This window comes from Capra hircus, chromosome 1 (genome assembly GCF_001704415.2).
Source record: "Capra hircus breed San Clemente chromosome 1, ASM170441v1, whole genome shotgun sequence".
NCBI classification, from domain to species: domain Eukaryota; kingdom Metazoa; phylum Chordata; class Mammalia; order Artiodactyla; family Bovidae; genus Capra; species Capra hircus.
Window position 1 is genome coordinate 65,048,414 of NC_030808.1, and position 24,648 is coordinate 65,073,061.

A 24,648-nucleotide genomic window follows, 5' to 3' on the forward strand; every position below is an offset into this window, starting at 1 on the left:
TTATGTAATTTATTTTATGCATTAAAAAACACAGGCTTCCAGACTATCAAAGGAGTCCCTGGAACAAAAAGGCTTAGAACCCCTGTTCTAGCCAAGAACAAAGAAACCTGAAGTCAGTAAATGCTCAATTTCCACTGGCTGTTTGGAGATGTAAACAGCTCATGAGTGCCCTTTGGTGTCAGGGGCCATGTGGTGTCAGGGGCCATGTGGTGTCAGGGGCCATGTGGTGCTGGTAAGTAAGACCTCCCTTGGCCAGCCTGAAAGGCAGAGGCGGGTGGCACTCTGTCTGCTGCCTGCCTCCAAGGCTGCTTCTGCTTGGCATCCAGCCTGAAGGCGGCTGTATCACCCACCATGGGAGAGAAGAGAGTGGTGGGCAGGCGTGGATAGTATTGACTTACATTCACGAAGTCCACTTTCTTCTGAGAGGCTTTTGGAATCTCAAATGGTTTCCATCGCAGCTGGGAAAACACACACACACACACACACACACACACACACACACGCACACACACGCACACACACGCACACATACAGGAAAGTTATTTCAAAAGGGGAAACCATAGACTTTCTAAATAAATCACATAAAAAGGATAGCTGCTCCCTCTGTGAGGCTCTGACGACTTGTGATTTTGCTATTTTCAATTTAATAATTTATCCATCATTTCCTTAAAGGGGCTCAGTTGGGTTCTGTGTGGGTATGCAGGGTGGGAGTGCGTGTGTGTGAGAGTGTGTGTGTGTGTGAGAGAGAGAATGTTTAACCTATATGTATACATACTGTCTTCATTCCTTAGCATTTTAAACTACAAAAATATAAAAAAAAATCTTTGCTTCCTATTTCAGAAGCTATTTTTTTTTAACATTTTGCTCAGGCACATCAGTGAGTTTTGACTGACGCTGCTCTTTGAGCTATTTATAATCAGCTCCCTTTCCTGGCGTGGCAGCCTCACTATGTGGGCTCCTGACACAGCAGGGGAAGGTTCTAGTTCTTACTTCCAGCCCTTGGAGTTTTGAATTATTTCTTTGAGAGAAAGAAAAAATTGAGATTGCCTTTAGTAAGTGCAGTACCGGGTTCAGTTTCTTCACCAAACCCTGTGCTTGTCCCCAGGCTGCCTGACAGTTCAGTTTAAATCACAACAACCTTTAATTTAATAATGAAATGATCTAAGCAAGTGGGAAATAAAATCAGCAGGTCTGAGCTCTACTAGAAGTATCAGCCCAGCACTTATTAATCAACTTGGCAGCAGGCCTGACCCAGGCAGGTTGGCACTTGATAGCCCCAGCAGCCTCAGGACATCTCAGGGAGGGACCTGCACCCCAAGGGCCGGCTCTACTGGCTGCAGTGCCTGGTCAAGGCAAGCCAGGCTGGGCCACCAGGAGGTCATGGGGTTCAGCTCATTGAGTTATTTCCAGAGAGGCAGCTGGGTGGGGGAGGAAACAGTGAGTGGAAAAGGCGGCTCTGGGATGATCCTGCCTCTCTGATGCACACAGTCAGACAGCAGCCTTTATCTCTTAAAGGCAAAGCAGGATTGTCACAGTCTAGGACTACCTTAAAAGAATGTAAGACGTTGCTTTGAAAAACATTGGAATCATGCTTCAGAAAGAAGGAAAAGGCTTAATTCCACTAAAGATGATATTTCATGGAGGAGGTGCGGGACCTGAGAGCAAGAATCTAGGAAAAGGTTTCTCCTCTCAGGCACCACTGACATTTTGTGTCAGATAATTCTTTGTTGTGGGGGCTGTCCTATGCACTGTAGGATGTCTGCCAGCATCCCTGACCTCTGCTCCCTGGATGCCAATAGCATTCCCCCATTTGAAACAGCCCCAAAAGTCTCCAGACATTGTCAGATGTCACTGGGAGACAAACTTCCCCTGGTTGAGCACCATGGACATAGGAGGATATTCCCCTGACATCAGCCAGGGCCAAAACTAAGTGCCACTGGCTTCTTGAGGGAGGTTTTGGTCTATCACGAACTGTTATGTGCCGCTCCCTCTTCAGTAGCAGCATGGAGTTTGTAACCCAGGAAGACTGGAAGATCATACAATCTAGAATCCTGACTCTAAGAAAAGTCATCATTCTAGATTTCCCAATGGGAAGGATTTACTATACTCAGCATATCACAAACGATAATAAAGACCCCAAGGTGGTTCTGATAAACCCAAAACCCAGAAGAAGAAGCCAGTTTTGGGTCTTCTTCAGGCAAGAGTTTTGGTGCAATATCATGTTGAATATGGGGAGGCAAATTTGAGGAGAGGACAAACAGGAAGAAGCCCTGGAGTAGAGAGTGGAAACATCTCCTGCTAAACGCAGATGTTCAGACTAACTGCATGCTGTGGAGCAGAAACTCTCTGATCCAAGGCCAGCCCAAGGGCACTGTGCACTGGGCTGACCCAGGAGACATGGGTTCTGTTGCTCCCTCTGTTCCTATTTATTCTGTGACTTCTGGAAAGTCATTTCATTCTTATTAACTAATGTAAATCTATAAATTTTTAACAGTTTTATTTTATTCATACTATATATTATTGCTAAAGAGCCCCCCCCATGGAATGCAATTATTAACATTTCAAAGACAATGAAATCCACTGAAGCATCCAATACAATATCTTGACTATCGCAGATATTAATATATTTGTACTGAATGATTGAATGAATGAGTAAGTATAAGACACTGAGAACATTGCTAATATCTCAAAGAACAAGACTAAAACAAATCTGTGAGACTTTTGGAAGTCCAATAACATTCAGGCAATAGCTAGCAAATTGAAAATTGTTTTTAAGAGTCCTAAGATTGTTTCTAAAATAAAAGTCAATTCTTGATATATGTGAAACCCCACAGTTTTTCTATATCCTTTCTGATTTTCTGTTCAGTTGTTCTATCAACTCTTGAGGGAGAAGTGTTGCTGTTTCCCACTATAATTGTGGATTTAATCTATTTTTCCTTTTACTGCTGTCAATACTTTACATATTTTGCAACTGTGTTCTGCAAATTCTACTGGAAAATAAAGTTTTGCTTAGTTTAAGTGAGGTGGTCAAAAATAACTTGAAAAGCATCTTAAACAGAGACTAAAGTTAGAAGTAAAAATTCTTTCAATTTATCAAAAGAGAAAGAGAATCTGGTAACATTTAATGATAAGGATTTGAAGTTTGTTCTCAGGAATGTAAATGAAACTAGAGAATTGGGCTCAGTATTTCTAAAGTCAGAAGACTGGGAGTATGATCTGAGTATCACCTCCCACAGTTGGTTTCTTTGCTTCACTGAGAGTCCCTCCAAAGTTGTGCTGGACTCAATTAAATTGTATGAGTTGGATACTCTCACCAATATTGGTGGATTAGAGGTAAACATATTGTTAGAAGTTGCTAATATCTATCCAAGAATTTGGAAGTAACTTGTAGATGCAGTTGTGATCACAATGGACAAACAATTGTTAGCAACAGCTATGGCTAGGTGAGGCTCAGGGTAATTCACTACAGAGAGTTTCAGCCCAGACTAGGAAAGATTGGGGAGGGAGATAAAATAAAACAGTGGCTCATTAAATTCTTTGGAAAACCTAGAATTTGAGGGAAATGGCAGCATAATTTATGTGGTGAGAAATCAGGCTTTGGGTGACTCATTGGAGTTCTTAGAGGTAATAAGATCATGGTTAAAGAGGATTCAAATCACTTTGTTTAGAGGTTTTTTTTTTTAATTAATTGTTTAGACTTTTAAAAGTCTTTTATGAGAAGACAAAAAAGATGAACTAGCATTGTATTTAGATGACATTTTTTCATGCACAGAAACCTGGATACTTGACCTTGCCCTTGAGTGTAAAGCTAAGGGCTTTATATCCCTTACTCAGCACCCAGCATAGAGCAAGCAACATAGTAGTCACTCAACAAATAGTTGTCAGATGACATTTAATTCTCACAACAGTCTTCTAGGGCTCCATTATTATTATCCCTATTTTATAGCAACAAAACGAATGGTTCAGAGCAGTTAAATTTTCTTTACTAAAAACTGATGCTAACAATCTCTCAGCCTCCTTCAGTAATCTAAACCCTGAGCCCTTTAATCTCAGCCTGTCTTGATCTGCTTCCAAAACCATTCATGATCTCCATGGTCCCTGAACCCAGGTTCTGGCTCCTTTTAATGGCCTTGTACTTGGTCTTCTAATCTGGGCCCTTATCTACTGTTCCTCCAGGGCTGAGTTGCCTCGGCCTAGTCTAACTCCTGGGACCCAAATCCTGCTAAGGTCCTTCAAGGTCAGTATTCCTGTCCAATCCCTATATATTCATTTATTCAAATGATTTATTGTCGCTCTCCACAGGCTAGGTTTTATGCTAGGTACCATGACAGTCTCTGCCCTTGGGCAAAGAGAAGACCCTGCAATATGGGCACATTATGATAGGAAAACAAGGAAATGGGTAACTGGGAATGATTTTGGAAGAGAAATATAAACAGGAATGTTCCCTCAGGAATAATTCCTGGTGCAGGGCATATTTAACATTCTTACACATGAACAATAAAAGACACACACAATAGAATAATCTGGTTTGCAGATAGCTCCAACATCTTTTCCAAGGAATTAAGTGCAAGTTGATGGAGATGTACTGTAAAAAGAGCCAGCATGCCGTCTAAAAGAGCTGAACAGGGCAATGTGCACTGCGGTGTTGGCAAACATCAGTGAATGCATTTAGAGGAATGCAATCTAGTCTATTTATAGGAGGATGGGATTGGAGCTATCAGGGAGCTTCTTCAACAAATACTAGGGATTCTACTGTCTGGAAGAAGGCATATGCTGGGTACTGCAGGTTGTAAAAAAATGAGGGAGACGTAGCTCCTACTCTCAAATACTCTGAGAAAAATATTGGAAGAGTTCAGTGAAGAAAGTAGTATTTTAGATGAAAGTGAAAGTGAAAGTCACTCAGTCGTGTCCAACTCTTTGCGACCCCATGGACTATACCGTCCATGGAATTCTCCAGGCCAGAATACTGGAGTGGGTAGCCTTTCCCTTCTCCAGGGGATCTTCCCAACCCAGGGATTGAACCTAGGTCTCCTGCATTGCAGGCAGGTTCTTTACCAGCTGCACCACAAGGGAGTTTTAAATTATGGGTGAGATTGGATGGGTGGATACTTGTGAGGGAAGTAGAGAAAATTCGAGGTAGATGAAAGAGCATAAAGCACCCAGGTAGGAAAATTTAGAGGTTGGTGACGGTTCCAGGTTGGCTGATGGGTAGAGAACATGGAAGAGAGAAGTGTTTGAAAGGTACAATAGTGAACCACCTGTCTTGGGAGTCTGCATTTGATTGGCTGGGCAGTGAGAGAGAGGTAACAGCAGGATTTAAAGATTTCTGAGTAATAATTTAGTAAGCTGAGTCTGGCAGTAGGTGTAGGAAAGGGTGGGTTGGGAAGACACATGGATCAGTTAGGAGGCCCTTATAACAGTCAGGTAAGAGGAAGTGAAGTCCAAATCAGGTGCTGCTAAGAAAAGAAAGGAGAGTACATGACACCCCACTCCAGTACCCTTGCCTGGAAAATCCCATGGACAGAAGAGCCTGGTAGGCTGCGGTCCTTGGGGTCGCGAAGAGTCGGACACGACTGAGCAACTTCCCTTTCACTTTTCCCTTTCATGCATTGGAGAAGGAAATGGCAACCCACTCCGGTGTTCTTGCCTGGAGAATCCCAGGGACGGGGGAGCCTGGTGGGCTGCCGTCCATGGGGTCACACAGAGTTGGACACGACTGAAGTGACTTAGCAGTAGCAGTAGCATAGATTCCAAAGACATCTTGGGAGCAAATTCTACGGCAATGTTTCTTAAAGTGCGGTCTAGAGCCAATCTGCATGGAAATCATCTGGAGAGAATCCTGTGTATCATCCCAGACCTACTGAATTAGAATCTCTGGGGTGGGAGAGTCTGGGGAATCTACGTCTTCAACAAGTCACCTCGGTAACTTTTATGTAGATGGGAATCATCATCTTATAGGCATGGCACATAACTCAATGTAAAGGGAGAAAGAAATTTTCATGATGACTCCAAGGACTGGCTGGGCAGTGGGTGGTGGTGGGGTAATTGCAGGTTGAGTGTGAAAGAGCGGTTGTGTCATTAACAGATCTAGAAAGCCTGAGAGAAAGGAAAGTCTTGCTGGGACTATGATGTCTTCAGTATGGATCCTGTTGAGGTGGGACATACTCATGGCAATGTCCCATATGCGGTTTTGAGTTGGGGGAGAAATTTGTAAAACATATTTTAGAGGTAATAGTTAATGTCATGGGAATGAATGATGTTTGTTAGATTTTAAAAAGTAAAATATGGGAGATGTGGAAGATAGTGAGAGGAAGATGAAGTAGATCATAGAGTGTAAATGAGGTTCCACAGTGAAGGCAGAATGGCTTACAAATATGACTGTTGGGATGGACTTCCTGAAATATGGCCTACAGGTTACACCAAGTTTGGGGCTGTAATTATGTTGGGTAAAGTTAGATTTCTGCCTGCAGAGACGAATATTTGTGGGGAATTTGGGGGATAGGTGGGAAATGAAGTGGGCTAGAAAAACCCTCTGCTGCTCAAGGAATTCCTCTTCTTAGTTCACCAAAGCTGGGTATTTCTTATCAACAGCAAGTAACCATTTGCCTCTAAGGCAAAGAGAGTCTAATAAAGTGGGAATCACTAACTGATAATCGGAAAGAAAATGGAGACGCAGAGGGCGAATTGGGTTGAACTGTCTTCTCCTCAAAATTCCTATGTGTGAGTCCAAACCCATACTACTTTAGAATATAACCACATTTGGAAATAGGGTCTTTATGGAAGTGACTAAGTTAAAATGAGGTTGTTGGGGTGGCCCCTGACCAACCTACTGTGTCCTTATAAGAAGAGGAAGTTCAAACGTTCAGAAGGAAGATGTTCAGAAGGAAGATGACATGAAGACAGAGGGAGAAGGTAGCCAACTACAAGCCCATCGAGAGGCCTCAGAAGAAACCCAGCTGCCGACACCTTGATCTCAGACATCTTGCCTCCACGGCTGTGAGAAAACAAATCTTTATTGGTTAAGCCACCCAGCAGGTGGTACTTTGTAAAGGCAGCCCTAGCAAAAGAATAAAGAGGGGAGGGGCCGATGTGGGTGATAAGAAAGAAAGAGAATATAAGAAAGACAAGAAGGAAGAGGAAAGGAGCAGCAGGAGAGTAGGTGCTTCTCTCTCCCCCAAGAGGGCAATGGAGACAGGGCAGAGACAAGGAGGTATTTCAGGACGCTGGAGATGGCCTGTTTTGCAGGTTTACATGATGTCCTAGACCACAGGAGAGGACAGAGCTCCAGGAAGAAAAGAGGCAAGTCAACTACTCCAGGTTTGGGGATATTGGGGAGAAAAGGGTTGTGTTTAGCCATGGATGATTTATACTAATAAAAATGGAAACAATCTAAGTACCTGAAAATAAAGGAATCATCTCATAAACATGTCCTGGGTAATTATGCCACATGAAAAACCATCTACATTAAAAGAGTTTGAAAAGACATGGGGCAAAGCATAAAATATGATGTTTCCATTAAAAAAACAGAACGTAAAATTGTATTAGAGCATGACTGTGTGCGTGCTAAGTCACTAAGTCCTGTCCGACTATGCGACCCTATGGACTGAAGCCTGCCAGGCTCCTCTGTCCATGGGATTTTCTGGGCAAGAATACTGGAGTGGGTTGCCATGCTCTCCTCCAGGGGATCTTCCCAACCCAGAAATTGAACCTGTGTCCCTTGCATTGCAGGCAGATGCTTTACCACTGAGCCACCAGGGAAGCCCTTCTGTGCTCTACAGTATGACCTTATTATCTATATATTTTAATTACAGTAATTTGTATCTGTTAATCTCAAATTCCTAACTTATTCCCCATCCTGCTTGTTTTCTAAGTCTGTGAGTCTGTTTTTTGGCCATGATGCATGTTTTCCAGGATCTTAGTTCCTCGACCAGGGATCAAATCTGAACCTTGGCAGTGAAAGCATGGAGTCCTAGCCACTGGACCACCAGAGAATTCCTGTTTCTGTTTTGTAAATAAGTTCATTTGTATTAGAGTTTACATTACACATTTAATTAGTATAATAACCTCTACTAAGTGAAGTTAGAGAAAGACAACATCATATAGTTTTTTAAAAACATCATTAATTTAAGAGTATTCATAGCCTCTTTTACGTCCCTTACCTGCTCCCTACAGAAAACTCTGCTTTGCTTATCCCCACTCCCTCAATCCTTGAACTTCAGTCTCACCATGTGAATCAAAGTTTTGTCTGCGTGTGCTCGTGCATGTGCTGTGAAAAGTGGATGAGGACCTACTCTCTGACATCTTCTAGTGGCACAAGGTAGGGGGAGGCAGAGGCAAGCCAGGTACTTGTGGTCCCGGCCTGAGCTTGGGAAAGATAAGAGCTCAGGAGAGTGGTGTAAGAGGGTTGGAGTCCAGGGAAAATTGGGGAAAGAGGATTTTCAAAAGTGTTGCTGTGGGTCATATACTGGACACTCTTTGGTGTTTTCAGGAGAAGCAAATGTGCAAAGAAGAAGACTGGAAAGAAAGAAATCAAAACACTGGAAGTAGTTAACTCTGCATTGGTACGATTATTAAGCACTGACACTTTTATGTAAGTTTTGAATAGAACATGACTTAATAGTAAGGAGCAATTATTGTTGTTTAAAGGAAGTACACATATTAGTACTTTCAGCAGAGTGATCTGGGCAGGTTGTATTGCAAAGGGTTAGGAGTGAATAGAGGTGATAAAGTGGGCTTAGATTACTTTCTCAAGGAATCACTATGAATAGGAATGACAGGCAAAAACCTTGAAGAGGCAGGAAATCCAAGACATTTTTGGTGGGAGGGGGTTTTTAGAATAGTGAAACCTAAAGAATGACAACTGCTACTGCTAAGTCACTTCAGTCGTGTCCAACTCTCTGCGACCCCATAGACAGCAGCCCACCAGGCTCCCTCATCCCTGGGATTCTCCAGGCAAGAACACTGGAGTGGGTTGCCATTTCCTTCTCCAATGCATGAAAGTGAAAAGTCAAAGTGAAGTTGCTCAGTCGTGTTTGACCCTCAGCGACCCCATGGACTGCAGCCTTCCAGGCTCCTCTGTCCATGGGATTTTCCAGGCAAGAGTACTGGAGTGGGGTGCCATTGCCTTCTCCAAGAATGACAAATGAGACATCAAACACTCTGTAAGGATGTATTGTTTTGAAACAGTTATGATAATTCGTGTGTCCTGGAGGCAGAGGGAGTTTTATGATGTGATCTTTTACTAGCTTTGAAGTATTTCTCACTCGGTCCAAATAATACTGGTTGAGATCTAATAGGTAATTTCCTCAGCTGAGGCTTAACTGGGTCAATAGTCTGATTTTCCAACAGTCAAGACATTAGGGCTAGGGCTATAGTGATAACAAAGATAAACTTTAAAGGACTCTGACTGGTAAAGAGGAATGCTGATTCAGGAATGCTAATTGAAATCTGTAAACTCACAGTTAAATTGGATGTATATTTGTTTGTTAAATTTTGGGATTCCAGAAGTTAGAGGAAGGTGCATGATGCACAAAATTAGGTATATATCTTATGTGAGATATTAATGGTTTGGATTTATGTCCACAGCTGAATCTAAATATAGTCAAAGTTTGCATTAATTCTTAGGTGATTAATTAAATATACACTAAAAGAAAATGAAGTCTTGGAGGACATTATTTCCAATCTTCCTGGGAGGAAATCACAGATGATGGTGATGATAGCTTATCCCAAAATGCTCCCTTGGAGGAAACATTAAGTAACTGTCATGTCTTCGAACACTCAGAGATGACTAATACAGGGAGTTGGTGAAGCTGATGAAGCATTGGATTGGGTCTGTGACAGGTGACATACCTATTGTACAGGTTTCAGCTGGGAAGACTGTCAGATGGTTACCTAAAAATAATTTTCTCAGACTTTCTCGGTGAGAGTCTGGAGTACATATTTGGAAGAGGTTTTGGGGGGTAGGGGGGAGTGATGAATGCAGATTGGTGTGGTTAATTAATGAAGCATAAAATTAGAAAGAGATATTAACTTGTCAAGAAGGTGTAAACAAAAAGACAAAAGGATAAATTTTTTAAGGACAGCCAGGGTGTGTATCAGGACAAGGGAAGCAGGGTGGCAGGTGTAGATTACAGAGACGGAGGAGGATAAACCACCACGTTGATGGAACTGGTGTCCAACTCAGAGTACAATTGAGTTCTGGGGCACATCTGTTCCCATTTGTGTGAGCACAGAGTCAAAAATGAGCAGGAGAAATATTGGAGAAGAAATGCATTTGGAGAAATGCACTGTGGAGAAAGTGTTTGAAGGAATTCAGAACAGGAGGAAGGTAACAAGTTCGAGGAGAAATGCAAAGCAAGGAAATGGAGAAGGGGAGGAAGAAACAAGTGTGTATTGAGGCTCTACTAGAAACAAGCAGAAACTTTCGATGCATCTATTTGGATGCCTCTGGATTAACTCAGGCTTTTAAATCCAGTTTCCTCATTAGCAGATACACACCACTACATATAAAACAGATAAACAGCAAGGTCCTACTGTATAGTACAGGGAACTATACTCAATATCCTATAATAAAACATAATGGAAAAGAATATGAAAAGGATTCTAAATAAATCAATCACTTTGCTGTACAATAGAAACTAACACATTATAAATCAACTGTACTTCAATTAAATTTTTAAAACTGCAGTTTCCTCAAACTTCTCTCTCAGAATGTGTGTGTGCCAACTACTTATGCAATAATGAATTAACATGCACAACTGATGTACTTGACTCTCACCGATGGTGGGAGACTTCCATTTTCTACTTTGCTAATTTCTATAACATTTAAGTTTTTATAAATATATTTTACTCTTATAATAAGACAAAATCAGAAAAATTCTATCAGAATGAGGTTAGCTTCCATAGAAAAGCCACTTGTACCCCCAAATAATCATTAGGAAGGGTTGCATTTATGTCAAATAACAAGTATCATAGTAGTCATAGAGATAAAAATACAATATAATAAAAGGATATTACTGAGCGTATTACACAGCACACTCACATTTTCCTTAAAGATTAGGTTTAAAACTTCACCTTCCACCCCCCAAAAATGACATAAGTGTGGCTCCACTGTTGCCCACACAACCACATCTAAGATGATGTACATAGATTATTAAGTCTTGGATAACTGTGTGAATGATATTAGCAGCAGGCACAGTGGAACTCCCCTCTTCACCCCATATACCAGGCTGATAGTTATCTTAAGGGTCCCATGATTTAATTCCCAAATATCTGCCTACGATTTTGCCTGCAATCTTTCTTTTAATTAATGCTCAATGGTTTTCAAATTTAGCTCAATGGTTCTCAAATTTAATGTACATAAGAATTACCATACAGAGTAGCACACACAAAAGCACATATCTTATACTTTATGGGGAGTTGAGGGATTTTTCAGAGATGATTTGGTTTGAACTTGTTTAACTTGCTGATTTAACAGCCACCTTGTTCCTTTGTATAATATGAGATTTGGCTCCACTTAAGAGAACTATCAGAAACTCAATTGGGGATTCTCTTTGCTGAATAAGAAAAGAATTAGAAAGCTTACTGTGGTTCAATTACCTTCTCAACTTTCCAAAACAAATATCCAATAAATGTTTAATTTCTGTCCTGACCATGAATCCTTTAGTAGTATAGGTATCCATCCTTTTTTTTTTTTTTTTCTGATATGATGGAGTCCTGTTATTAAGCCATTGGATCTATTAATTAATCTAAAACAAATGAGTATGAGCATTGTAACTCTAAAGGAGAAATTGGAGAATTTGAGATACAACCTGTTGAGGAATCAAGCAGATTTTCAGAGAATGAACAGTGACTTGACCAGTCAAAGACAGCGGGTTAAGTAGAAGGCCAGGGAGGCAAACCTAGGTCTGTTTTCCTTTCTGCCTTATCCTTTTGTTATTGGTGACATGTACCTAAACTCAGGAGCAAAGAGAATACACTCGGGTGCTCAGAAGGTTAAAAAAAAAAAGAGCTCAGTCTATTATAGCGCTGGGTGTCTCTCGTTACTGAAAGCACAGTACATAAATGATACGCAGAGGGAAAGCCCATTTGTCACTAGACCGAAAGAAGGCAACTTTCAGGCAAGGAATGGAGGTTTGCAGGTGACAGTTTAGGTGAAAATCCACCAGTCTGCAGATGTGTAGATGCATTTTCACCAACCTGTATAATTTCCATTCATTCACTGGGCGCTCCTGCAGCTAGAAAAATGAAAGCTTATACACACACATGTGCACAGGCACGGCCAATCACTTCCAAAAGTCCTACCCAAGGTTGGGCAAAGGAACAGATACACTGTAGCACTTGTTTTAAAAATCTAATTTCTCAAAGACCCAGGTTAGGCTTAAATGTTTATATTTAAAGCTTTGCTCTCCAACTCATAGGACCAGGTTACCTGGTTAGGGTCAGGATTAACTTCGTCCCAGTTGTGAGTGATGTGGCCTTGGTCAATGAATTCAAAAGGCTTGTGACAAACTGAAGGGAGAATCCTATACAGCCAGCTGTGGGGAGGAAACAAGGACACACAAAACTTAGGGTGATGTTATGGGTGATGCCCAGACTGTCTCAGGAAGCACCATCAGGAAGACTCTCAAGTCCACAACGATCTGTGGGCTTTAATGTGAGGTGCAATGATGCAGCATCGCTCCTTAATAGCCACTGTTGCCCACAGCTCTGCCTCTTCTCACCTTTCAGCTCTACCCATCAAATGGAGAGTTGGAGGCTCTAGCCCTCGGTTGTTTCCACGCTGGCAAAGAAAGAACTGCCTTTCCCAATGACAACTATAAAGGAAGGGAAAGTACCTTGAGGGATATCTGTGCAGGCAGACCCACAGGAAAACATTAGCTTATATATGTCATTGGGTCCTAATCTTTGCTCTGGCTCTAGTTAAGTGAGGAAAATGAAGCCCACACAGTTTGAGACAATACAGGTGGTTTCTTTGTCAGTCTTGAAATATTAACCAATTTTCTTACTTAAAATTGTAAAATTAATTCATGCCAGTGAGAAAAATAATTCAAGCAATTTAAAAAGTCCCAAAAGGTGAAAGACTTTCTCCTCTAGTTTCTCCAGCACCAGTTCTCAGAGGCATTAGAACTGTTTAACAATTTTCTTGTATATTCTTTCAGATGTTTCCAATGTGTAATAAGCAAAATTGCCAAATTGCTGTACCATTTTAGTCTCACAACAATAATGAATGAAAGTGGCTGATTACCAACATCTTTACAAATATGCAGTATTATGGATAATTTTGACCTTAGGTGAAAAATGCTATCTAATTTTTATTTTGAATTACCTTTATTTATGAGTAAGGTTGAGAATCTATATGTTTATGGGCCCCCTATAATTTTTCTGTGAATTACTTGCCCAAGTTCTTTACTGTTTTTCTATTGGGTTGTCTTTTTTATGCTAATTTGTAAGAGATTTAGGAAATTAACACAACTGTACTCTAAAATTATAAAACCATCCATATTTTCCTATAGCACATTTGTAGCTTTGTTTCAAGCTTCTCTGGTGACTCAGAGAGTAAGGAATCCATCTATAGTTCGGGAGACTGGGTTTGATCCCTGGGTTGGGAAGATCTCCTAGAGAAGGGAATGGCAACTCACTCCAGTATTCTTGCCTGGAGAATTCATTCCATGGACCGAGCAGATTGTGAGCAGGCAGAGGAGACTGTGGCCCGTGGGGTCACAAAGAGTCGGATGTGACCAAGTGACCAACACACACACAGCTTTGCTTCAGTGAGACATGATCTTGATGAGGGAACCCTGAAGGACACCAGGAGGAGAAGCATCCAGAAGTCGAGGGGGACACTGAAACGCACTAAGAGGGACCCACGTCCTCTCAGAGGCTGTTACCCTGACAGAGTACGGCAGGCAGAGGAATACCACCTGGGGCGATGGAAGATTAGACCTGCTTGAACCGCTTCTGGCCCTTTAAGCTCCAGGACAGTCTACCTCAGGAGGTGGAGGTGACCTGGGCTGAAACTGAGTCATTCAGGAGATCAGGCTAGATTTGTTCAGTTTTCTTGTTTCCTCGAGCTCTAGGTGAAGTGATCTCAGGCATTGGACTTCAGACCGTGAATTACTAATAACTATGCCTCGCTAGCATCTAGTAGTATACAAAATTGAGAACACGTATGTGTGTCTTAGAACCAGCTGTAAGATTCTGGGCAAGTTTTTTGAGTTTATGTTCCTCATCCTTATCTCCTAGGATTGTTGTCAGGATTCAGAGTTTATGTACCAAGAATGCCTGGTAGAGTAGGTGCTCACTTAATAGATGTGTGTTGAATTGTTTATCTGTCTACCCCTATCATCTAGGTTGTTATGATGGTCCAGATTTTCCACGTTCTCTGTCCTGGCTTTCACCTTCTCAGGACTGAAAGGATCAGCTAACTAATCATAAAAACCAACCCCTGATAGATATACTCTCTGATAGTTTTTGGGTGGGGGTGAGGGGTCCTGAACCCTGTGGTTTAAATGCTGCTGCTTCTAAGTCACTTCAGTCGTGTCCCACTCTGTGTGACCCCATAGACGGCAGCCCACCAGGCTCCCCAATCCCTGGGATTCTCCAGGCAAGAACACTGGAGTGGGTTGCCATTTCCTTCTCCAATGCATGAAAGTGACAAATGAAAGTGAAGTCACTCAGTTGTGTCCGACCCTCAGCGACCCCATGGACTGCAGCCCACCAGGCTCCTCCATCCATGGGATTTTCCAGGCAAGAGTACTGGAGTGGGGTGCCATTGCCTTCTCCATGTGGTTTAGATGAGTAGTGACTAAATGTAGGAATACCAGGCTTTCTCACTCAAGGATGGGGTTGGCTCCATCTTCCCCCTGGGGATTTTGAGCATTTTCAGAAAACTCTTGTGGATACCTTTGAAGAGTTCTAGACAGATGGGTGAACCGTGCCTAGTGTCCTTTTTTTTCAGCCGAGTTTGTACAACTCCCCAGGCAGCACTACATTGCCCCGGACAGAGATTTAATTCTGATTCAGGGAATGGTGCCAGCATCTTAATGAAATGCCAACAGCTCCTTTTCAGCCTCCTGGAACAGAGCTCTACTCCTGCTGGCTGAAGATATTGCTGAATAATGGGGGCAGGCAGCAGAATTCGGAGTCCAGGTGTCCCGTTAGTGAATGGGTCATAAAGTCAAGAACATAGCCATGGAGGCCAGGCTGTAATAAATTAGAATGGACAAGAATTGTCTGTGTGCTTACCTTACCTTGGCTATCTGGGCTTGCAGAGAGAGAGAGATGATTAAATAGTGATAGAATTAATCCTGATTTGACAAGTATGGGAAACTATCTCTTCCCCTCTTCATCTGCAAATCTAGCGAGAGAGAAGCAATATTGATATTGATGTGATAACAGCACCTGCCACTCAATTTTCTGACAGCCTCTTAGGGATACCATGCATTAAAGGGAGACACTCTGTTATTGTGGCAATAATGATGATTAAGGTAATTAATGTTAACTGAGCACTCACCAGGTACCTGGCAATGTGCTAAGGACTTTGCATACATTCTTTCCTTTAATCCTCTTCAAGACTATGAAATAAGCACTATTATTATCTTTTTTACAAATGAAAAACCAAAAGGCTCTAAGAGGGTAGATGACATGCCCGAGGTCACACAGCTGGAAAGAGCAGGAGCCAGGATTTAAACTCAGGAGGCCTGACTGCAGTGTGGGCATGATTAACCAGTAAGGGGAACAATCTATCATTTGTGTGGTCCATGATGCTCTTGTACTCGGTCTCATTTACTTCTCAGGAAGACTCTCTGGAGATAAACCCAATCATCTTCCACTAAGCTGTACAAGACTGCCTACCCTCTGCCCCCAATCTCCAATATAAGTAGCAGCCCTCTTTGCAGATACCTTCATCTGGTCTGAAATTCTTGCAACTGGACACGGCTTGTTTAAGTCACAACACATAACTGCCTCCCCAAATCACAACACCTACTGCATCTTATCTGCACCATAGGAGTTAACCAAGGGAGTGTGTCCACTGACCTGGCTTGTAGGACATGGGAACACGACACGTTGTGCTAATGAATGTACTGGTTTCCAGCAAAGGCAAATTCCAAGGAGAAAAAACCTTATTAATTCAAACCACAAGGGGCCATAATACATGACCTTTCATCTAACCCATGCTTGGATTATCCAATATTTTCATCCAAAGAACATAATACTTCTAGTCAGCTGAGGAAGATATTGCACTGAATCTTCTGTAACTTTGAGTTAATCAGTATTTAAAAAAAAAAAAAGTAAAACAAAATTGGACAATTCCTAGGAGAAGTCCAGATTATGAGGAACATTTTTTTCTGAGTACAAGCAATAATTTGTAAATGTAACTAGACATGTCTGTTTTCTAGACTCTATGCAGCTGTTCTCTCCACCTCTTCCAACAGTCACTTGATTCTAGCTGGAGATGACACTCATCCTTCCCTGACTATGATCCAAGGCACAGTCTATAAGAAGCAGGATTTGGGGCAGCCCTGGGAGATTGTGGCCCAAGTATAGGAGGCAGAATTAAATACTAGTTATAGCTCCCATACCTTCTTTTATTGGTGCTCCGTGGACAAGTGAAAGCTGATCCTGAGAGCTGCTCAGCATACAGATTGTAGGGGCAAACTTGAGGATTATTCTAAAACAAAGGAGGCAATAAATGACATCACTCCATCAGAAAGGTATCCCACCTTCCCATGAAACAACTCAGTGGGGGAAGTTCTGGCTTGGATGGGGATGCTCTGGGTCACTTACTGCACATGACCATCTTCAACCTATATATCCTTCTTATAATAATGTTTTAGGAAACTTATTGTATAAAATTTATAAATTATGACCTATCTCACCCTTCAGAAATATCCCAATGCTGACATATGAGTATATTTCTTTCTATTCTTACCCTCCAAAATGGGGATTCTGTGACATGTGTAGTCTTCTTAATAATTAGCACATTAAAAGAGAGGAAACAATATATCATGAGTGTTTTTTATGCCATGAAATAGTCTTCAAATTTTTTTGAAAAATTTTTGTTTGCCATAGTTTTTATTGTAACCAATACTAGTGTGAATATCTTTGTGTACACATTTTAAAACAAGGGCTGATTATTTTCTCCCCATTGTCATGTCTTATGCTGTTCAAAGAAGTATAAGAAAGTCCCTTAACCCTGAACCTGGGGGATCCTCCTGAAAGCCCTACAGTTAGTCTTACTTATTTTGGGGTAAGTGTTTTGCCATAGGTAACCATCATCCAACTTTAATTTTTGTATTATTGCTGTTCAGTATCCCAGTTGTCTTAACAATCTGTAAAACTTTTAGACAGTTCACAGGCTAATACAATAGCTATGGTGGGAAGAGGCACTTGACCTGAAGGCTGGTATTATGTTCCCTTAATTCAGAGTTCTCTAATTAATATTTTATTTACTCATACCTGTCCTTCTGGCAGGGCACCTGGGCAGCGAGGGTCCTCTGAGGCACACTCATTCCCGAATCCAGAAATGTACTGCATGTGACAAGACACAAAGGCCACCATCAATGGGACTTAAAGGGTATTCTGCTATTTGACTATCTACGAAGGTAAGAAATTTCTCTATGGACATGTGTTTATCATGTTCTATACATCATATCTTTACTATGTCTTGGCATGTGACCCATTTAGGACAGATAATTTCCCTGCATGAATTTCAAAGACCCACAGTTGATTGGGAGAAGAGTGCTGGATATTACATGGACTCACCTCCCCTAGCTGTACTTACTTAATTGATTTATGGGCTTGTTCTTAATTGTCCCACTCCAAGAATAGGTTCTTTAATTCTGGGTCCATCAGGGAGTTCCTGAGAGGGGAGATGGGCTCAACTCCAGGTTAGTAAGATCTTGCTTGCCTAGATAGAATCCTCCCTGAGGTTGGCGCTCCACTCCCCCTCCGTACACTGAAACAAGCAGCTACAAGGAGATGTGTGGATCCAATCTGACAGCAAAACCCTTGAGAAAAAGCCGTCCAATCAACCTGGCTGCAGGCAAAAGCCTATATCATCTGGGTCACATACGGAGCACTTGTATATATGTTTGCATCTATGTGGATACAGGAAAACAAAATTTGAAGATATGGGTACCCTTCAGGAGAAGAGTCAGACAGGAATCTGTCCTCAGTGGCACAAAGGAGTGCATTCTGACTGCCATCTGTTTACTTTACGTTCAGAGAGAGGGAAAGAGAGTTTCTCAGCAAAGTGTGTAGGTCCCCTGAAACTGACTCTGACAACACTTAACACACTTGTGAGTTCTTGTTCACTCTCTGGCTTTTCTGCTGGTTTATAAGCTCCATAAAGGTTGGAACTACAGCATCTTGTTTACCTCTATATATGCTTTGTGCCTTGTTTATAGAAGGTACTCAATAGATACCTATTGTTTTAGTTTCCCTTTGAAGCCTATGCCAACGCAAGAGTATGTATTCTGCTCTAAGTAGGGTTGTGTGTGTGTGTGTGCACGTGCGTGCGTGTGCTAAGTTGCTTCAGTCGAGTCCAACTCTTTGTGACCCCATGGACAAGCAGCCTGCCAGGCTCCCCTGTTCATGGAATTCGCCAGGCAAGGATACTGGAATGGGTAGCCATGCCCTCCTCCAGGGAATCTTCCCGACCCAGGGATTGAACCCACATCTCTTGCATATCCAGCATTTGCAGGCAGGTTCTTTACCAGTAGGGCCACCTGGGAAGCCCAAGTAGGGTTAGAATCAATCCCCCACACTCTTTTCTCTCACTTAAACATCAAAAACGGCTGTTTTCTTCCCATAGTTGTTTCTTAAATGTACTTAGTTTTAGCCCATGAAGATGAAAGTGTAGCCTCACTCAGTGAGTGAAATACCACCATCTGAGCACAGTCTCTAAGAGATATAAGAAGGATGTAAGTGGGTGGAGGATAAGCCCTCCAGAGTTCTCAGCAGCATGCAGAAGGGTGAGCTTGATGGAATACACCTGCACGTGTGAGCATGGAGCAGGGCAACAGCTGCCCATACTTGGAAGGAATATCAAATGTGAAATGTTAGAACCTAGAAAGCAATGGAACGGAAATTATTCCTTTTTGCCTCCAGACACAGTATTTTTTTTATATTTGAAAATCTATCAGCACTAAAAACAGCGAGTTATATTACACACAGATTGGTTAACAGCAGTGGCATGTAGTTTGGAATGATTTCTTTGGGGAAATGGCAGAGACCATCCAACATTATGACTCTCCACTGAATACAATTTTCTTCTCTCTAAATGAACCTCGTGCTCACCAGCAAGAGGATTGAATCTGAGCTGCTGAGAAATGGTAATGACTCCAGATTATCTTTAGCTCTGTGGAATGGAATTTTAGACCGGTCTTGACTGAAGCCACAGGGTGTCACAGTGCCTTCACTATGTTCCTCTGCTGCGTTGTTTCTGCAAAGGGAGGCAGGCAGGTCTGAGTGCTGAGTAAGACAGCTGAGGTCTCTGGCAGGAGTGAGTAGGTTTGCTCATTAACTTGCTTCATTCTTTGCAATTGCCGGCCTCAGAGCAGAGTCCAGGGTGATTTGTACATTGGAAACAGAGGAAAAGAGACTCACTATGTGTAGTTTTAAAGCATTCGCTTCAGACTGCTTTAAAAAATAGAAAAGAAAGTAGAAAGAACAGCTGGTGGTTTGGAACGGAGCCACCCAGCTTGGAGAGAGGTGTGAGTTCTGAACTGGTTTCCCACTCTTAGCTGCGGGGCATTGGCTGAAGAGGAGGGTGGAAACTGCTGAGTCATTCTCAGACCAGTTGGTTTTCCAAATCTCCTGAGAGAAAAATTACAGATGAGTTTGTTAGAGCTTTAAATATCTTGTGCCTCACTGCTGAATATATCAGAATGGAGGAAGCAGTGTTGTGCAGCTGCTTTCCCAAGGCTTTGAGATCAAGGGCAGAATCTGAACTCTGCTCCTATAGGCTGTGAAAATCCAAGCTTTCAACTCCAGCCGATTCAGTGACTATACAAATACATCTTATACAAATAAATAAATAAATAAATAAATCTGACATTAAGTGTGTGTATTTATATGCTTTCTTCAATCTGGATTTCTGAATAATTTTATCTAACATAAAAATATGATTTTGTTTCCTTCCAAGAGAATTATACACATCCTTTCCACATCCCTTCTAAAGAACAAATGACTGAACTCCATATCATTTCAGTAGCGTCAGTTCTTTGGCAGTTCCCTAGTGTACAGATTTCTAATTCTCACTTGGTCCCCAGGATATGATTTACTTGTCAGAGTAGTTTTATGAGGTGCTTTCGCCTGAATCTGATTCTGGATAACACCCTGATGGGATGAGCAGATGGTGTATCTCACCTCCTTTTACAGGGCATGAGGAAAAGTGAGAGAAGTCAGGGCAGAGATGGAACTATAGCTACCTTTTTCTCCTTTGTAAAGGGTCCAGTATTTTTAGTTAACCCTGTTGGGAACATAGATTATAGATTGCTAGGTGAACTTGCCGATTATTGCAAGTGGATTAAACTGCACTAGGCTGAAGAGTGAATGGCTCTCCAAACATATCTATGTCTTAATCCCTTGAATTTGTGAGGGTTGCCTTATATAGCAAAAGAGACTTGGCAAATGTGATTAAGAATCTTGAGATGGGGAAATGTCCTGGATTATTTGGGTGTGCCCTAAATGCAATCAGGGCTTCCCTAATAGCTCAGTTGGTAAAGAATCCACCTGCAATGCAGAAGACCCCGATTTGATTCCTGGGTCAGGAAGACCTGCTGGATAAGGGATAGGCTACCCACTCCAGTATTCTTGGGCTTCCCTGTGGCTCAGCTGGTAAAGAATCTGCCTGCAATACGGGAGACCTAGGTTCGATCCCTGGGTTTGGAAGATGCCCTAGAGAAAGGAAAGGCTACCCACCCCAGTATTCTGGCCTAGAGAATTCCATGGATTGTATAGTCCATGGGGTCGAAAAGAGTCAGACACGACTGAGCGACTTTTCACTTCACTTAAATGTAATCATATATATTCATAAAAGAGGGTGGTAGAGGAGGATTTGACGACAGAAGAGGAAAAGGTGATATGATGATGGAAGCAGAAGTCAGAGTGATGCACTTTGAAGGTGAAGAAAGGGACCATGAATCAAGACATTTCTAGAAGCTGGAAATGCAGGGAAATGGATTCTTCCCTTGAGTTGTCCAAAGGAACCAGCTAAACACTTTGACTTTAATCCATGGAAACGGATTTTAGACTTCTGAACTCCAGAATTTATTTTCCAGAAGAAAATAAATTTAGTCATTTTAAGCCATTAAATTTGTGGGAATTTGTTACAACAGAAACAGGAAAGTGATACGATAATTATGTAGAGTGGGGGTCCCATCTTCAACTAACCATTAGAATCACCCCCAAAGCTTGTTAAATACAGACCCAAACCTAGTAAATCAAAATAGTTAGTCCTGGGGCCCAAAGTCTGCTTGTTAAACATCTCTTTTCTATAGAAATGAGGAAATCAAGACTTGTAGAAGTGAAAAAACTTTAGAACATAGTGAGGTTCATTTAAAATTAAATTTTATTATTATATCCTTTGAATTTTCTTCCCCCAATTGTGCTGCTTTTATGTAAATATGATTTCATTTGAGGCTCTGGGTTGGCATATCCATTACAAGGAATAAATAAAAGCAGATTTTTTTTTAAACTTAAAATGTGTATTGATTAGAATGATGCAATCTGGCTTTTTGTGTTTGGATCTGTGATCTCTAGAGCTAACCTTTCCTCGCAGAGATTAGACAGCAGGCTGGTAAGAATGCCTTTGAAACTGAGAACAAAGACCAGCATGCAATTTACATTGGTGTGCTGGTGCTGTGCATATTAAGTTTCTTGAAAATTTCGGCAGGATAGGATTTTATATATAATTTATTTATAAACGGTAAGGATGTTTTCATCCTGCTGAACTTCCTCTAGGATTTTCATCAGGAAATAAAGTTTTTATGTACTCCCCCTCTTCTAAGGCTTCAACTACCATCATTGATATGATGACCTACTGTATCTTGTCTCCTGGGCTTCCCTGGTAGCTCAGATGGTAAAGAATTTGACTGCAGTGCAGGAGACAAGAGTTCAATCCCTGGGTTGGGAAGATCCCCTGAGGAGGAAATGGCAACCCCACTCCAGTATTCTTGCCTGGAAAATTCTATGGACAGAAGAGCCTGGTGGGCTGCAGCCCATGGGGCAGTTAGACATGACTGAGTGACTAACACACACAGACAGACACATATCTAGTCTCCTAGCTCTCCCCTCTTCCCTAAGTTCCAAACACATACAACTGACCATGTCTTGGTATCTCATCTTTGGTTATCTCTGGAGCAACTCAAATTTGACTCTTGGATCTCAGAACAAGATCCAGAGTCTGTGTGTGCTGCGCCTTTGCACCTGCTATTTCTTCTAGCCCTGACCCCTTCTAAGTTAGTCAATTTCAACTTCTCTCTTAAGACTGAGCTCAGGAAGAGTTTCCCTGGTGACTTACATGCTAAAGAACCTGCTTGCAGTGTGGGAGACCTGGGTTTGATCCCTGGGTTGGGAAAATTCTCTGGAAAAGGGAATGACTACCCTTGCCAGTATTCTTGCCTGGAGAATCCCATACATATTTTTCAATTGCAGATTAAATAATAAGGAATTATTTCCTAGAGGAAGTGCTAGGACTTCTGCTGGTCAAGGGCTGATTGTGAGCCTCAAAATATCTGAATAGATTAAACATATCTAACTGGTGGGCTGGAGGCTGTCCAGGAAACTGTAGCGACAGGAAGGTGTGTGAGAGTAGGGACTGGCAAACAGTCACAGGGAGAACTGTGTCTGTCCATAGTGGAGGAGAGCCCTTATAAGGTCTATAGATTCCCAAGACAATATATGAACTGAACAAGACAAGAGATGGAGAATTAGACTGTCTCTATTTTCTTTGTCATCCCCCAGCCCCGGCCATGCTTATGGCAAAGCCTTGAACACAGTAGCTTGGACCAGGGCCTCTCTAAGTTAGTGTTAACCCTGACTCTCTGAAATTTTCAGAAGCTTCCATGAATTGTGGCTGAAGAAACGACAGCAAACTGGCCAGATAGTTTCTTACCTTCAACTCAGTCATTTTCCTTCTGCTGCAGGTATGATGATTTCGGGAAACCCAGGCCCAGATGCTTCTGCTTCTCCTGCAAACCACCCTCTGGGTGTTATTCCACTTCTTCACTGCGCTCACTGGCCAGCAGGTCACTCAGATCAGTCACAGGCATTTCCTAACCGGGCTACGCTAGGGAGAAAGTCCAGCATGCGTGTTCCCAAACTGCTTTCCTAACTGCCTTGGGTTTTTATTAAACCTGGGCTGTTTCTAAAGAGTTTGCAGAGGCCTGTCTCCTTTTCACCAGAGATAGAGGTTGATCAGTTATTTGTTTCAGGTAAGGGAAGGAGGCTCATCACTAAAGGCAGAGAATTTAAAGCTCTCTGTGAGAGGAACTGTGGCAGTTAGTGCTTGCTGTGTGACGCAAAGGCTTCTCCACTCAGTCCTGACTGAGGCCAGGAAGGAACACGGCAGTGTTCGCTCTCTGAGAGCAGAGAGGAAACGAGCTGTGCCCTGACACAGGTGTTTTCACATAGCTGCCCGAGACATGGACCGGGTCTGGGCAGCTCTCCACAGTTGCCTCCCAGGGATGAGCTGGGTGAACAGTTCAGAGCGAAGCACTCCAGTTAAAGCCAATTTAGATATTTACTGTTGTTCCACTTAATTTCTCAAATGTATTTAGTGTTCTTATAAATTCCTTAAGAATATTATTTCCTTATGCTTGTATCCCTCTGACTTCCCTGGTGACTCAGAAGGTAAAGCGTCTGTCTATGATGCAGGAGACCCGGGTTCGATCCCTGGGTTGGGAAGGTCCCTTGGAGAAGGAGATGGCAATCCATTTCAGTACTACTGGCTGGAAAATCCCATGGACAGAGGAGCCTGGTAGGCTACAGTCCACGGGGTCACAAAGAGTCAGACACGACTGAACGACTTCACGTTCACGTATCCCTCTAACAAGAGACCCAAGGGTTATTTTCCAGCCACTTTTCCATGACTCCCTTGTCCTTCATCTTGGCTACTCTCCTTAGCCATGGTCAGGTATCAACTTCATGGCTAATGGCATTCAGGAAGGAAGAAACCATATATTGAGTGCTTGTCATGCCAGATTTTCCCACAGACATTACCTCATTTAATTGCACAAAAACAATCTTGTAAACCAGGCTTTATTATCGTAAACTCAAGTGCAGCAGACCAGGAAGAACATGTAAATGGGTGAGGTAGGCTAAGTAAGTTTTAAAGATATATAAATGAAGTTCCAGTTTTTAAACACTGGCAACTTACATAAGTGAATGGATGAATGAATGAATGAAGCCATTGTAACAGATTGTAAAAAATGCCCACAATTTCCTTTCATCCTTGTATACATGCTCCTTTGCAATGTGACTTTGCTGCTCCTCCCAACATGAGATGGAGTCTTTAACTTATCTCCTTGAATCTTACTTTGGCTAACAGCAAACACAACACAAGCAGAGGTTTGAAAAATGCTTGTGCTTTAGGATTTTCCCATTTCTTGCTACTTGAGACCACCATGCAGGCTAGCCTCC

The 24,648-nt window shown here is 42.1% G+C and overlaps 1 protein-coding gene across 1 annotated transcript in view; it reads right to left on the bottom strand.

Annotated features, from left to right (window-relative positions):
- The window catches only part of HGD (homogentisate 1,2-dioxygenase), a 43,208-nt gene extending 19,922 nt beyond the window's left edge, over nt 1–23,286 (bottom strand). Inside the window, exons 1-5 of the mRNA XM_005674989.3 lie at nt 23,123–23,286; nt 17,461–17,532; nt 16,584–16,672; nt 12,431–12,536; nt 399–458 (exon numbers count right to left, since the gene is read on the bottom strand). Coding sequence (XP_005675046.2) covers nt 399–458; nt 12,431–12,536; nt 16,584–16,672; nt 17,461–17,532; nt 23,123–23,137 — 342 coding nt within the window. The 5' untranslated portion in view covers nt 23,138–23,286. The remainder of the gene's footprint in view (nt 1–398; nt 459–12,430; nt 12,537–16,583; nt 16,673–17,460; nt 17,533–23,122) is intronic.